At 49.7% G+C, this 15012-nt stretch overlaps 1 protein-coding gene across 1 annotated transcript; it reads right to left on the bottom strand.

Moving 5' to 3' along the window:
• Nucleotides 1–195: 195 nt before the first annotated feature.
• Nucleotides 196–13607, bottom strand: zgc:154142 (uncharacterized protein LOC555481 homolog). Its single transcript, XM_048999884.1, has 18 exons — nt 13341–13607; nt 11979–12119; nt 11112–11348; nt 10680–10865; nt 9659–9768; nt 9193–9293; nt 8679–8956; nt 8318–8481; nt 7420–7603; nt 7119–7337; nt 6270–6410; nt 5171–5407; nt 4403–4585; nt 3650–3762; nt 3278–3372; nt 2837–3114; nt 2101–2261; nt 196–832 (listed from the first exon to the last, which is right to left on the bottom strand). Exons 1-18 carry the CDS (start codon nt 13597–13599, stop codon nt 626–628), a joined length of 3294 nt encoding a protein of 1097 aa, XP_048855841.1. The 5' UTR covers nt 13600–13607; the 3' UTR covers nt 196–625.
• Between the last annotated feature and the right edge of the window lie 1405 nt (nt 13608–15012).

Here is a 15012-nt window from a genome sequence, read left to right on the forward strand (position 1 = left end):
AACGTGGGGAGTTCCGTCGTGAGGGGGAAATGGCTCGATCACTCGTCCTCAACGTTTTTCATCGTTCTGTAGCGACGTCTACCGTCTGCAGGTCTCTCCTGCAAGCTAGCTACACCGCTGGCTAAAAGCCGAAAATTGGTGAGCAAAGAAAAATCCAGCAAGGGACCAGAGAATAAAATAACGCCAGGGAAAGACTTTTTGGGAACACATCATATATTAGAAATGCAAAAGGCTAGAGACAGGCCCGGCTAATGCATTAAGCATGTACGAATCCGCGTGCTGTCCGGCCCTATTATGATTATGAAATATTTTGACATCTTGTCACATTTTTGACAAATTCTGGCATCGTTACAAACTTGAATGTTGTCACACAATATTACATGTCAGAAAGGAATTGGCAATTAACATCCATCTGTCCACCTTCTACACATTAATCCGGGATAGGGCCACGGGATTAATAGCAAGTAATTTACAGTTTACATAGGAAACTTATTTTCCGCATGACGAATTATACCACACTGCTTTTGTGTTGACAGAGTAAGACAGACTTCTGCACGTCAAAGACGTAATAAAAGGTGTCTGTTTTCCTTTCTCCGGCGCAGTCCATCTCTTTCCGGAGAGTGATTTATGTTCGGCTTGGCTGAGCCGTCTGCTCATAGATGAACTGCTTTATCTGGTCGCGGATCCAGGGGGAGAAGGCGGAGACGCGGGTGAACACCGACGGCTTTTTGTCCTTGGCGCATCCCCTGGCCCCGAAGCTTACAATTCCTTGGACTTGCCAGTTCGCATCGGGGCCCTCGGCTTTGTAGACCAGCGGCCCCCCGGAGTCGCCCTGGGGAGGGGATTTGAAAATGGGAGAGAAACGATGAACAGAAGGGAAGTCGTCCGGTCGTTCGCGGCCAGCCTCAGGAGGGCGCTGTTTCCCAGCGCAACAGAAGGATTAATGGAGAAGATTTTGTCTCAGAACAACTATGTACTAATGTACTTTTAATGCCCAATTCAGAAATTCACTGCATCCATAATTTTGCTATCACCCATAGTTTTTTTTTTTTGAGTGATGTCATTTTAGGCTAAAATGATAATTGGATAATTCCTTATTATGAACGTGTGGGTTTGCTTTAGGAAAAATGATTTTATTTCTATTCGTGAATATTTTCAAGATTTGCAGATGGACACAAAGTACTATACGTAAGTCTATTTTAGTAAGTATGCCTGCCGACTTCTGCTGGAGGGGGATGTTCCTGAGGCTAAGTACAGCAGAAAGTCGCACACTTCCACCTGAGTCACTTTCACCATGCACATGTACTGGAAATATATGTAAAGCCTAAATATAATTGTGTCTCATTCGAAATACTTGCATGATAGCGAGATTCTGATATGAATTCAGTGCAAAATAATGGATCCAGTGCAAAATAAAATTTATTTTGCAAAGTAAAAATTAGTTGGACAGTATCATTGAGCCAAACAAGGAGGGATCATGTGGCAATGGTGGACACAGAGCCCCGCCCCTAGCTGAGCAGACACAGAGTTCCGCCCCTAGCTGAGCAGACACAGAGCCCCGCCCCTAGCTGAGTGGCCACAGAGTCCCGCCCCTAGCTGAGCAGACATAGAGCCCCTCCCCTAGCTGAGCAGACACAGAGCCCCGCCCCTAGCTGAGCGGACACAGAGCCCCGCCCCTTGCTGAGCGGCCACAGAGCCCCGCCCCTAGCTGAGCAGACACAGAGCCCCGCCCCTAGCTGAGCAGACACAGAGTCCCGCCCCTAGCTGAGCAGACACAGAGCCCCGCCCCTAGCTGAGTGGCCACAGAGTCCCGCCCCTAGCTGAGCAGACATAGAGCCCCTCCCCTAGCTGAGCAGACACAGAGCCCCGCCCCTAGCTGAGCGGACACAGAGCCCCGCCCCTTGCTGAGCGGCCACAGAGCCCCGCCCCTAGCTGAGCAGACACAGAGCCCCGCCCCTAGCTGAACGGACACAGAGCCCCGCCCCTTGCTGAGCGGCCACAGAGCCCCGCCCCTAGCTGAGCGGACACAGAGCCCCGCCCCTAGCTGAGCGGACACAGACCCCCGCCCCTAGCTGAGCGGACACAAAGCCCCGCCCCTACCTGGCAGGCCGACTTGAGCTCGTCAGGGGATTCGTAGCCGGCACAGATCATAGACGGACGCACACTGTCCCACCAATACTGCGGCTTGCTGCACGTCTCGAAGGGGACCACGGGCAGTGGTGCCTGGTTTAGCTGTTTGGACACCACAGGGAACAGGCTTCCTGTGGAGACAGGAACACACCGGGGCCACTTTAAACAGATCTACCCATCCGATAGATTCCGACGTGTCACCGCACCAAAGCCATGACTTAGCTTTTGGGTGGGACGCGAGTTAATTAACTGTAAGACCCTTCCTTCCATGCCACTCTGAAGAGGACTCATGGGGAGCCTGCGTTTCCGTGGAAGACTGGAGGTTGCATCAATTAATCACATCGTCGCCGTGAAGTATTAATGAGACCAGGTGGTATGTCTTCGTCCAAGCACAGGGCCTTGGTGAGCGCGGCACCAGAGCAGATGTGCTTATTGACATGAGGGGAGGTGACTTCAGCATTACTTAGCGTCACGCTGACAGGTCGACTCTCCTGCAGTTTCTCCTCACCGTGGACAGAAGCTCACACACCGTTCTCTGACGTGCCACATAAAGTCGCGAGCAGGTTCACAAGGGGCCTGGCTCTTAAATTAAACCACCTTTGGTTTTGAAAGTTTGTAGGATTAATTAGCTGAGTCTGTTGGATTTTCAGCATGTATCGTGTCAGTTTCCTTGTAAATCCGCCAGCGTCCACATGGGGGCGCTCACCTTTCTCATCACCCCAGCCAGTCACGAAGCAGTGCGTCCCACCTGGGAGAACCTCGTCATCCTCAGGCAGACACACGGGGCTTATCTCCCTGGTCATGTTGACCCTCTGTGCCAGGTGGACCAGGGCGACGTCATTGGCTACGATGTCGCTCTGGGGGTAGACGAAGCCGGGGTGGGTTAGGATCCTATCCACGGTGTAGCAGGCCTCCGTGGCTTCGCCTGATGTATTCATGTAGTGCTTCCCCAGACAGAGCTGCCACATGTTGGGCTTGGAAAGCCTGGCACACGGAACCATCGGTTAGAACCCGGGCCTAGCACAACCTGACTGATACATTAAAATTAGCCCGGGTCACCTGGACCAGCTTGTTGGGCCCTGTTACAAAAACCACATTTATAGGGCCGTGTGGTGAATTCGGTGCGTCGCCTTTTTGGGTCACTCACTGCATGAAGCAATGGGCCGCCGTCAGGACCCACTCCTCGTGGATCAGGGAGCCCCCACACGCATGTTGGAAAGGCATGAAAGCGAAGAGCCGGCCCTGATGGGGACAATGACATCATCGGGTTACACGTTCTGTCGAGTCAGGTGACTTTGCTGAGAAGCGACGACGGAGACTGCGGTTTGGGATCACGTACACACAGCTGTGTGTTTTGTTAGGGGGAGGCTGGGCAGGAGCGGGCCCCCCCGCGGGGATGCGAGGCCGCACTCCGGCAGATGGCTGTTTGCAGTGTGTGGTACGACAGTGTGCGGTACAGCAGTGTGCGGTACGGCAGTGTGGCCTGTCAGTGTCGGGGGGCCCTCACGCCCCAGCTCACCTGCATGGACACCTGCCAGGGCCAGGAGTGAGGCACAGCCTCCACACCATTTACCACGCGGGCCACAGAGGTACTGGGGGGCACAGCGGGCCTGCCGCAGGACGCCGGCCAGTCTAGGTCACATGACATACATATTACACCAGACACTATGCGCTATGTGACTATACACTAGATCATGTGACTATGTGACTATACACTAGATCATGTGACTATCTGACTATACACAAGATCATGTGACTATGTGACTATACACCAGACACTATGCGCTATGTGACTATACACTAGACCATGTGACTATGTGACTATACACTAGATCATGTGACTATGTAACTATACACCAGACACTATGCGCTATGTGACTATACACTAGATCATGCAACTATGTGACTATACACTAGATCATGCGACTATGTGACTATACACTAGATCATGTGACTATGTGAGTATATGTGACTATACAGTAAACTTTGTGACTATACATTAGGCTGTGTGACTACTCGTGATTATATGTGACTGTATAACAACACACTAAACATTATATCATGTGACTGTATGCGACTATACACTAAATCATGTGACTATATGTACTGTATAACTACACACTAAACTATGTGACTATACATTATATCACATGGCATACATGACACTGCATACTATAGTCTTTATGGGACAAAATAGCCAAACTCCATCCCATTCTGATCCCCCAACAAGCAGCTGGGTCCCTGCTACCAGTATCCAGGCTGCCCGGCTCACCGATGATGATATTATCCCAAGGATTGGTGGGCGGAGCCGGCAGAGTAGGGAACACATTGAGGTCCGTCGTCCAGTATCCACGGAAACCCTTATCCTGCTTTGCGCCGTTACTAACGAACCTGATTACGGCTGTGTTGCCCGCGGTGGTCACCGTGGGCGGAGCCACAAAGCCACAGAAGCTTCCTGCACAGCAGACAGATGGTTGTATGAATGTTCATGCGACTCAACACACGTTGCAAACAACCATCAGCGTTCAAACTCGTGGTTAGACCCCTTCATTACAGAGCAGATCAACCATGCCTGTGTCTATCCGTCTTTATAAACTTAAGATAGAATTATTTCTTAGTACAAATAAGACTACAGTACATACGGATCGCAGAGAGGTGGGGAGGATAGAGGAGATGAATGGTGGCAGAACTATAACATAATAAAATCCAAATTTATACCTATTTTGCTAGTTTCAATAACAGATCAAAGAACTACAGGCCAATCATTAAAACCAATAGCGATGGTGTGTTTATTACAGGGGCAATTCAAGTCAAGGGAATAAAAGGGGCCATAATTCATTCAGAAGGACCAACCTAATCATTAGCCAATGATATGTTTGGAATTGGTGAGTGACAGGGCAGGGGCACTCCTGTGGCCAGTTAGCTTTAAGCTGGGGGCACAGTCCTTGTGGCCACGCCCCTGTGTACACCCCTCGACAAAAACAGCTTATTCTGGCCTTTGAGGTATAAAATGGGAGGAAGCACACATGAAGGAACAAACCTAGCTTGGTAAATCCTGTGCCCTCTCCTTCATAGACCTCAACATAGTCCAGGCATGATCCCAGAAGGCTGACAGCTTGCACGTTGAAGTCAGTGAACTTAATGTGGATCTTCTTTGAAGGAGGCACCGAGATGCTCCAGGTGCACACCGCCTGGGCCGGGTAGTTAGAGGTGGGCCATCCTGGGGACATGATCTGCCCCTGCTCCTCGGAGAAGTGGCCCCCACACTGGATCAAGTCTACCAAGTCAACGAGAGACAATCATGACCTACCTAGAATAGACAATGATGACCTAAGATGGACAATGATGACCTAACTAAGACAGACAATGATGACCTCACTAAGACAGACAATGATGACCTCACTAAGACAGACAATGATGACCTAACAAAGACAAAGACGACTTAACTAAGACAGACAATGACAACCTAACAAAGACAGACAATGACGACCTAACTAAGACAGACAATGATGACCTAACAAAGACAAAGACGACTTAACTAAGACAGACAATGACAACCTAACAAAGACAGACAATGACGACCTAACTAAGACAGACAATGATGACATAACAAAGACAAAGACGACTTAACTAAGACAGACAATGACAACCTAACAAAGACAGACAATGACGACCTAACTAAGACAGACAATGACGACCTAAGATAGACAATAACCACCTAAGAACTGCCAAGGACTTGCTTTGAAAACATACAAATTAAATTAATGTTAAGGAGGACATATTTACCTTATTAATAAGCACATACCACACTGTGGCTCAGTACTGGATGTGCAGTAATGAAGAAGAATGGATGAGTGAGCATATACCATACTCTTAATATATGCAAAACAGCTCAGTTCCACCTCACCCTTGTTCTCAAAAACGCTAGGTGATGTAATGCTTTCTGCCCTCGTTATTAACCACAATTACGTGCTGCCTGCCTCCACCCAAAATCTTGAGTTTGTGAATTTATTTGTCCCACCCACTCACTGTCTCATCCTATCATAATATATATATCCTTCCCAGCAACTGTCACAGTAATGTACTGGCTGGTAGAAGACCTTCAACACCAAGCTCTCAGAGGTCTGCATATGACTCACTAGGGACGTCATCAGGGTCTACAGCCTTCCACGTGGCCAGGAAGCCGGTGTCCACCACGCGGTTGTTGGAGGAGAAGCGGATGCTCAGGATCTCACCAGTGCTCACCAGATCTGCTGGGATGCCGTTGTTGCAGTATGTTCCTGGGATCAGGAGCAAAAATGTTGGAAACTGGAATCTGATTATCACGGCCTGCTTCAAATCTTGAGGATCATGTCCATCGGTTAGAAGATGAATGATTTAATGAGCACAAGCATGGAAAGTGCAACCTACAGCTTCTCAGGCAAAACTCCCGCTGAACCACAGAGCTTAACTATCAGCCAGAGGTGGACTGTTCAGGTCCAGAAAGTAAAAATCCAGACCAAGAATTTGTTTCAATCAACCAGTTGTATATAAAGAGTCACAGTCATGGAGTATTCAGCTTCTTGACTGAAAGCTTGGCAGTGAAGAGCAGTCACCTGCAGTAGTGGCCATGGAACTGGGGGTTAAGGGCCTTGCTCAAGGGCCCACAAAACAAACAAAATCTTGGTCTGGATCTTCACTTTCTGGGACCGAACTATCCACCTCTGGATAGTTCCCCAACTTTTGACAGGTGGGGGTGATCACTCTTGATGAGCAGCACCATTGCTCAGTTAATGCACTAGCTACTGTTCATTGGGTTACATGGAGCTGAGCCATATGTCAGCGAAGACGTGATGTGAAGATGTCTGCGGCACTTCGCCGCAACACGAGTGTTGAGGTTTCCAATCATGGAAACGACTATAACAGTACGTTTAGTGGTAGCCTCTCCTCCAATGCTGCTGTCTGATTCGTCCCACCATGACAGAGGGCGGGGCTCTGTGATGACACACCCAGGACGCCGATCTGGTCAGAGAGGGCGACACTGTCGCTCAGGCAGAGTTGGCTGTCCTCCAGTGAGAAGGCCTCGAAGTGCAGGTGCACCAGCTTGCCCTCTGGCGCCTTTATGTTCCACTGGCAGCGGGCATCGTTGCTGTAGGCGGCAGGGTAGCCCATGGAGGACAGCTTGCCCAAGGTGCCCGTCACATTCTTTATATCCCCGCAGCCAGATGCTAGGAGAAAGTAGCGGAGTCAGCTTGGCGACTGGCCCAACATGGAAAAAAAAAAAAGTATGAATAGAAGACTGCCCCCTACTGGTGAAGTCGAAGAAGTCCTTCCGGATGATATTCTCTATCCATGGGATGTAGGCGGACGCTCGAGTGAAGACGCTGGGCTTCTTGTCCATAATGCAGCCGATGGGCCCGAAGCTGGTGATGCCATGAATCGCCCAGGGCTCCCCGGGGGCGTCTTGGCAAACCAAGGGGCCTCCTGAATCGCCCTGTCAATCGGAACAGAACTGTGAAGTTAGTTTGGACCAGCTTGCCTATAGAAATGTTTACTATAGTTATAGAATAACTATAAAGACTTCAAAAGTATAAAAAAACATATATGGAATTATGCACTGACCAAAAAAGTATTAAACAAAAGAATAATTTGTTGGGGGGGAGGCAGCTCTGTGGGTTGGTTGTTCACATCTGACCACTGGGCTCTTACACTAGGCCCTTAACCCCAGTTAAGGACTGGGGTTAACCTTACTGTCTGACCTTACTGTCTCCTCTACGCCAGTGTCATGAGGTGGCCTCCTGAGATGCTTTTCCAGCTGTCCTGAAGGAGCTCCCACATATACGCTCAGCTCTCATTGGCCGCTTTTCCTTCACTCTGCGGTCAAACTCCTCCAGAACCATTTCTACTGGGTTTGGGTCAGGTGGCCTGGTCATGTGATGTGACACTATCACTCACCTTTGTGGGCAGCTAGGTGTGTCCAAACTTTCGACTGATGCTGTGCGTTCCGCCGTAATTCTCAGCAGAACAGTATCTCAAGAAGCGAGATTTTTTTTTTTTTTTTTTTTCATTTGTGGACAATTTTATAAAGAGCTATGAAAATGGTCGCTTCATTTCTAGAGGGCAGATCTCACAAGCTGTTCTGTAGCTTAGAAGTGAGCGGTTTTCCTCCAGAAGGTCCGCTGGGGGGGGGGGATGAAAGGGCACTGACCTGGCAGACGGACTTCAGCTCGTCGGGCTTGGTGTAACCGCAGCAGATCATAGACGGCTTCACCTGGAACCACCAGTAGTCCATCCTCTTGCACGTGTCGTAAGGAACGACGGGCAGAGCCACCTGGTTCAGAGTTTCTGCAGCTTTTGGGGCTGTAGAGTTACCTGTTTTGGGGTGCGGGGGAGCAGATTTAGTTAACTACCTGCGTATGTGAATCGCAAGTTAAATTCCGAAAGAAGTGCTGCAAAACTGGTGTCCGCCAACAGAGGGCGCTGTAGTAACATCTACAGGAAACAGAGATGCTATAAATGCGCAAACTGTAATTTGTTTTTCTGTAAAGGCCTCTAAAAGAGGGCCAGACCTGTCTCGTCGCCCCAGCCAGTAGCATAGCACTTCTTATCCATGGGCAACACCTCCTCCAGAGGGGGCAGGCAGGCATAGCTGATTTCATCGCTGGGCACCACCTCCCCATCCAGCTGGACTAGAGCGATGTCGAACTCTACGGTGGGCACCTGTGGGTAGCGGAAGCCCTCGTGCCGGTGGATGGCGAGCACACCGAAACACTTCTGGCTGGGCTCCTCCATCGTCAGATTGTGTTTGCCCAGGCACAGGCGCCAGCGCTGCAGCTCATCCGCATACCTGCAGGGGGCGCCCCGGTAGGGAGGCGTAACACCTAGTGAACAACTCTACAATCTGATTGGTTATCTCTCTGAACCAATCATTTGTCTTTCTGCCCTCAGAACATGTGCTTATTTGAGGACATCCTGTGAGTAGAATTGCATTGTTTTATCGTGGCCCCTTCATTTTCAGGACAGTCGAACCATGAATCTTGACAATGAGTGATGTTCCTGGGGAGGTGGGGGGCGGGCGCTCACCTGATGAAGCAGTGGGCGGCGGTCATCACCCACTTCCTGTGGATCAGGGTGCCACCACAGGTGTGGGAGAACTTGGGCGTTTCCTGGCTGGCCGGCCAAACCTTTAAGGCGTCAAAGGGGTGTTCAGGTATTTCACAGACATTTTAAACAGTTTATGTGGCCTGATGTTTGCCTGATCATTTCAAGATCATTAGCTTATTTTTCAGTACAATTATATGTATCCCCCACAATTCCATGCCAGACAGAGACCATTCCGGTGGACTAAGTCACTTTGCTGATACAACCATCCCCCAAAAAGGCTGACGATGCTGGCTGCATGTTATAGGTTCGAGTCCCACGTGAGGTCCTGAGTAAAGAATGGCTCCAATTAAACATTTAAGTCGATTCAGGCAGTGAAACCGTGTAATATGAATAGATCCAAGAAAGAGACTTGGAGAAGTATGTCCATGTTATTTTATCGGATTACCTGCATGGAAACCTGCCAAGGCCAGGAGTGGGGGGTGGCCGGCTCTCCGTTGACGATGCGGGCGTTGACCATGGGGGGAATGGTAGGCTTTCCACAGGTGCTTGGCCAGTCTGACGGGGGGTGGCAGGGAGGGAGATTTGTAAGAAATGCCAAACTCACTCAGACACGCCGCCTGTGGCTGACAGCCATTTCTTCACGGACCACTTCGCCCCACCTGGCCCACATGGAACCGGAACCGAATGTCTAATGCGGCAGCTTTCCAATCACAACTGCAAACAGCCCAGTGGGTGGCCAACTCGGATAATCAGGAAGTAATTTCGAATTTGGCAAAGTAAAGCGATATTTAATGCTTACCATCTGAGACTCAATACTGACCACAATGCTGACCAACTGAGACACAATACTGACCACAATGCCGACCATCTGAGACGTTATACTGATCACAATGCTGACCATCTGAGACATTATACTGATCACAGTACTGATCATATGAGATTCTATACTGACCACAGTACCGACCATCTGAGACACAATTCTGACCACAGTACCGACCATCTGACACATTATGCTGCCTGCAGCACAGACTATATCAGATGATATGCTGCCCACAGAACTGACCATCTGAAACATTATACTGTCCACAGCTGGTTTGAAATGTTTAGTACTTTAACAATTTATCAGTTGCTTTTACAAAAAAAAACTGTCCAGTGGGTCCTCTTTATGTTAACGGGGCTGTAAAGTGCTACAATGTTATAAACGACCCCGGAGCTCCTTCCCGGGTTTCTCACTTTGATTTATGAAGCAGGCGTGTCTTGTAGGAACCACTATGAGTCACTGTTACAGTCCAGATCTGCTATTGTGGTTTTTTTCTGACTGAATCAGCATTCACAGACAAAATATTAGATCGTGAGAAACTGGGTTGAGTCAATGGGGCACGGCGGATATATTTGAGGTCAGATGAGGGTCTGCCAGAGGACTGGGGCCGGTAAGAACGAGAGAGGTGGGCGGATGTCACGGTTACCTATGGTGATGTCATCCCAGGGGTTGGGTGGCACCGGGGGGTCTGTGGGGGCCGGCTGAGTGACGTCTGTCGTCCAGTAGGCTCTGAAGCCCTTGGCCTCAGTGAAGAAGTCGGCATGGAAACGAAGAAGTAAGGTGTTTCCTGTGGTCTGGATGGTGGATGGGAGCTTAGTCCCACAGAACGGACCTGGGGAGGAGAATAACGGGAGTGTTTCAGAACTACTCTTTAAGTGCATGTGGTCGCTCAGCAAAACCCCCCCCCATTCCAAGTCACGCATGGAGGGGCATATTTAAGTGATCTGTACATCTGTAAACACATTTCTCCTGGGATTCAAAGGTACATCATATCACACTCAGAATAACGCCATTAAACACCATTCAGTTCTGCTGGTCCAGTTTGTTGTTCCAACATTCACGAGCGTGGGGCTCCTACCGTATCTCGTTGCTCCCGCGGCCGCACCATCATAGACCTGCAGCTGGTCGAAGCACTTTCCTAGAAGGATGCCCGCCTCTTCCACCTCAAAGTGCGTGAAGGTCAGTGTGATGGTATCCCCCGTGGGCACCTCCACCATCCACAGGCACTCGCTGTTGCCGGCGTAGTTCAAGGGCCAGTTCTGGGACGTGATGACCCCCGTCCTCTCTCGGGAAAAACCTCCACAGCCCTGGATCACTGACATGCAGAAGGAAGCAATTCGAATGTTTCCATGACTGCTGACCCGGGGCTACAGAGCAGAGGTGAAGATTTCAGGTCCAGAGAGTACAAGTCGAGACGAATGTTTTGTTTCAACCCACCAGCTCAGTACTCTGTGACTGAGACTCTTTATGCTCAACTGGTTGGTTGAAACAAAATCTTGGTCTGGATTTGTACTCTCTGGACCTGAAATTTCCACCTCTGCTGCAGAGAGCAGGAATCCCATCCCAGGATGCACAGGACTGAGGACACCCTGGACGGGACGTGAATGTGTCCCTGGGACCATAAACTATGTGCAATTTAGTGACACAGACCCACAAAAACCACAGGTCATTGTGCTGTAGGATGAAACAATAACCTTCTTATTTAAATTGCTTAGCACTTTATTTTTTGTGGTGATACATTTAGGTTTATTTGCTTTCAAACCATGCATTTGCCTGGCTCCCCCTGTTGGCCACATACAGTTGGGGCGATAATGGACCCTGATGGGACTTTTTAATTGGCCTCCAGAAACAGGAAACCTGACCCTTTATTAATAACCCAAATCTTCTTAGTAGTGAAATCCGATACTCCCCTCCCTCCCCACAGCCCTCGAGACAAGTGTCTCACCTCCAATGTCTTCTGGGTACACAGCCTCCCACGAGGCGGCGAATCCACGGTCGGCCAGACGCGCGTCGGACAGGAAGCTGAGGTGCAGCCTGCTGCTGGAGCTGATGAGCAGCGGCGGGAGAACGTAGCCGCAGTGGGTACCTGCACATGCATGGACGGGGCGTGAAGACATCCACCATCTTTACGGCAAACCCAGAACTGCTGAACTGGATTCTTTATACCTGTGTCGACATTTACTTTTGAAACAGTAAAAGCATCAGATTTCATTATTTTGGGCTGGTGTGTGGCTCAGTTAGTTAGGATGCCGATACCTGTGATCGGAAGGTTGTTGGTTCAGATCCCAGAGGGAGTTCATGGCTGGGCTCTTGATCAACCGTTAACCCGCGACTGCACCAGGGACTGACTGACCCTGCATTCTCAAAGATGCGTGACACTTTGGATAAAAGCGTCAAATAAATAAAATCTAATCTATATTTCAGTACAGTATTATATAAAATTTACCACCAAACCTACAAAACATATGTTGTGGCCAAGGAGCAATATCACCGTGAATGACTGAAGAAACCGACCAAGATATAGACGAACAGAAAAAAAAGATCCTCATTCAAAGCTACAGCTGGGTTGAACTGATTGGAGCTGGGTGGCTGCATTCGTTAAGCACAGAACCGTGATTCATTGTGTTAAAATGCGCCGCTCTCAGGTTACTTAAAAGGCTGTTTGGGGCATTAGGTAGGAGATGTCTCAGCTGGTGAGGAACTAAGTGTATATGACGGAAAGACATCCATCCATCCAGCCATGCATCTATCTATCCATCCATCTATGTACATTAATTTTGACATGTGTACGGCAGGTGGGTTGTGGCTCATCGTCAAAGCTAACAGCACTCTCTCACGAAGACCCAACCAGCAACCGGTGTTACAGAAAAATACACCAAATGTAACATCCTCCCTATCCCAGAAACACCCTGTGCTTCTGTTCCAGCCGTCGTTTAGACTCTCAAAGGTGCAGAGATAAGGTGCAGGTAACAAATTAACAGCACGTTCCCCCCGAGGCCGAGATGCTAATCAACAGCTTCACAGATTAGCTGGACTGTTGTGTAAGAAGAACCGTGATCTGATTAAGTAAAAGTCTGAAGATCACACATAAACTCGCATTTTTGGCACGTCAACAAATCATATTGGATTATATGACCAATTTTATTATGTAACGGGCTGGCAGATGCTATAAAGTAAGACAATAAATTTTGCAGAGCAAGGTGCATTACTGATAAGCTCCTAAAGGTAGAGCAGCTGAACCAGGATTTGAACCACTGTCCTTCTGGGACACTATTTGAGCACCTTAACCGCTACCCCAGGCACGTACCGAGAGACTGCAGCTCATCCGAGACCAGGAGTCTGTCCGGGCCGCACTGGCCCGCCTCCCCGACCACGGCCATGTCCGTAACCTCCAACTTGACCAGCAGACCCTCCGGGACGGTGATGTTCCAGGCACATTGCAGGTCAGACGGATATGGTTCAGGAAAGCCCTTGGAGCTAATGGCCCCTTTGCGGCCCTGCTGAAGGGTGCTTGTTCCACAGCCGGAGTCTAAGCAGAGGAGAAGTGTCACGCACAGAGCGCTCATTTTAGATGAGAGCTCGCTGTCTTAAAAATGGCCGCTGTTATTTTGACTTGCGACGTGTATTCTAAGGAAGGAACGCTTTTTACTTTTAAGCGTATGTTAAATGTAAACTGAGAACTCACTGCACTACTGGTTCTACTAGAAATACCAGTATGAATACAGCTTTAGTACTTACACCTCTATCCTTTACCGAGGCTTTTATTTTATTTTTATTTAAGGGCAGAGAAGCTGGGACCAACAAAGATGTTCAGATTAGACTGTGGGCCTCTAACCGTTACTCTCCTTGCTGCCCGAGTTTGTCAGGCGGGCAAAAGGCGCCCCCTGCAGGCTGTACCGCCAGACCGGCCCACTGCCGGGGCCCCATTAAATGCCGTTCAGGGACGGAATGACAGATGCGTGCCTATTAGCTGCACAGCAATGCAAATTATGGAAATCATCGCTATAGGAAAGTCGGTTGGGAATTTCCTCGTTTTTTTGTGCGTTTTTTGAATAAAGATGCTCCTTTAAGCGCGATGCGCTTGTCAAGCCGCTGACACGGACCATTAGTCTGAGGTGAAACAGTGGAAAATGAGTTTAATTTGCTGACAACGGATGCGAAAATGAGAGATAAATCCGTGGTGAGATCCTACCGTCCGGCCGTGTCAACGTGGTCGTGCTAGGCTTATTGCTGGTGACTGTTGGCTTGGTGCTGGTGCTGGCGAAGGTTCTGGTGCTGGCGGAGGTTCTGGTGGTGCTGGTGTGGGCGGTGGTGGTGCTGGCAGCCGGCGGGCTTGTGCCGTACACGGCTCGGAAGCCGCGAGCATTGAAGCTGGAGTCAGTCTTGAAGCGGACCGTCAAGGTGCTGCCACTGGACGCCACTGTACCTGGCGCCGAGCCACCACAGAAGCGGCCTGAAACGACAGGTGTGGCTTCAGCCTCCCTGCCCCGAGGATCCAGCCCGAGATCATTCGCCATCTGGACCCGGTGAACTGCACTGGCTCCATTATCGCGCCGAAAAGTACAGACTGTTACTCACCAGTGGGGCTAATGGCATGATTTATTTAGTCTTGGCTGCATTCGTTCACGGCATTCTCGAAGCAGGTGCGCGGTTTCTCCAATTAATGTCTTTTCAATTAATTTTCGATGCTGTAAGGCGGCAGTGGAATAAGGCCACAGGCATTCCTGAGGTTTTACGTGCTGAATTTCTTGTTTCCTCATGTCCTGTTTGTGACTGATACGCGCCGTAGTGGCACTAAGTGGCACCACAAGGGTTTAGCGTCCAAAAACCAGGATATATCTTCCCAGACAGAGGTTCTCAGTTGGGTTTTACTGGGCGGGGAGGGGGGGGTGGGGTGGGGTGGTCACGTGTCTTTACCGAGGATGGAGGGACCGTCGTACACCTCTACGAAGTCACCACAGGCCTCGGGAACCAGGTCG

This window comes from Brienomyrus brachyistius, unplaced genomic scaffold (assembly GCF_023856365.1).
Source record: "Brienomyrus brachyistius isolate T26 unplaced genomic scaffold, BBRACH_0.4 scaffold47, whole genome shotgun sequence".
NCBI classification, from domain to species: domain Eukaryota; kingdom Metazoa; phylum Chordata; class Actinopteri; order Osteoglossiformes; family Mormyridae; genus Brienomyrus; species Brienomyrus brachyistius.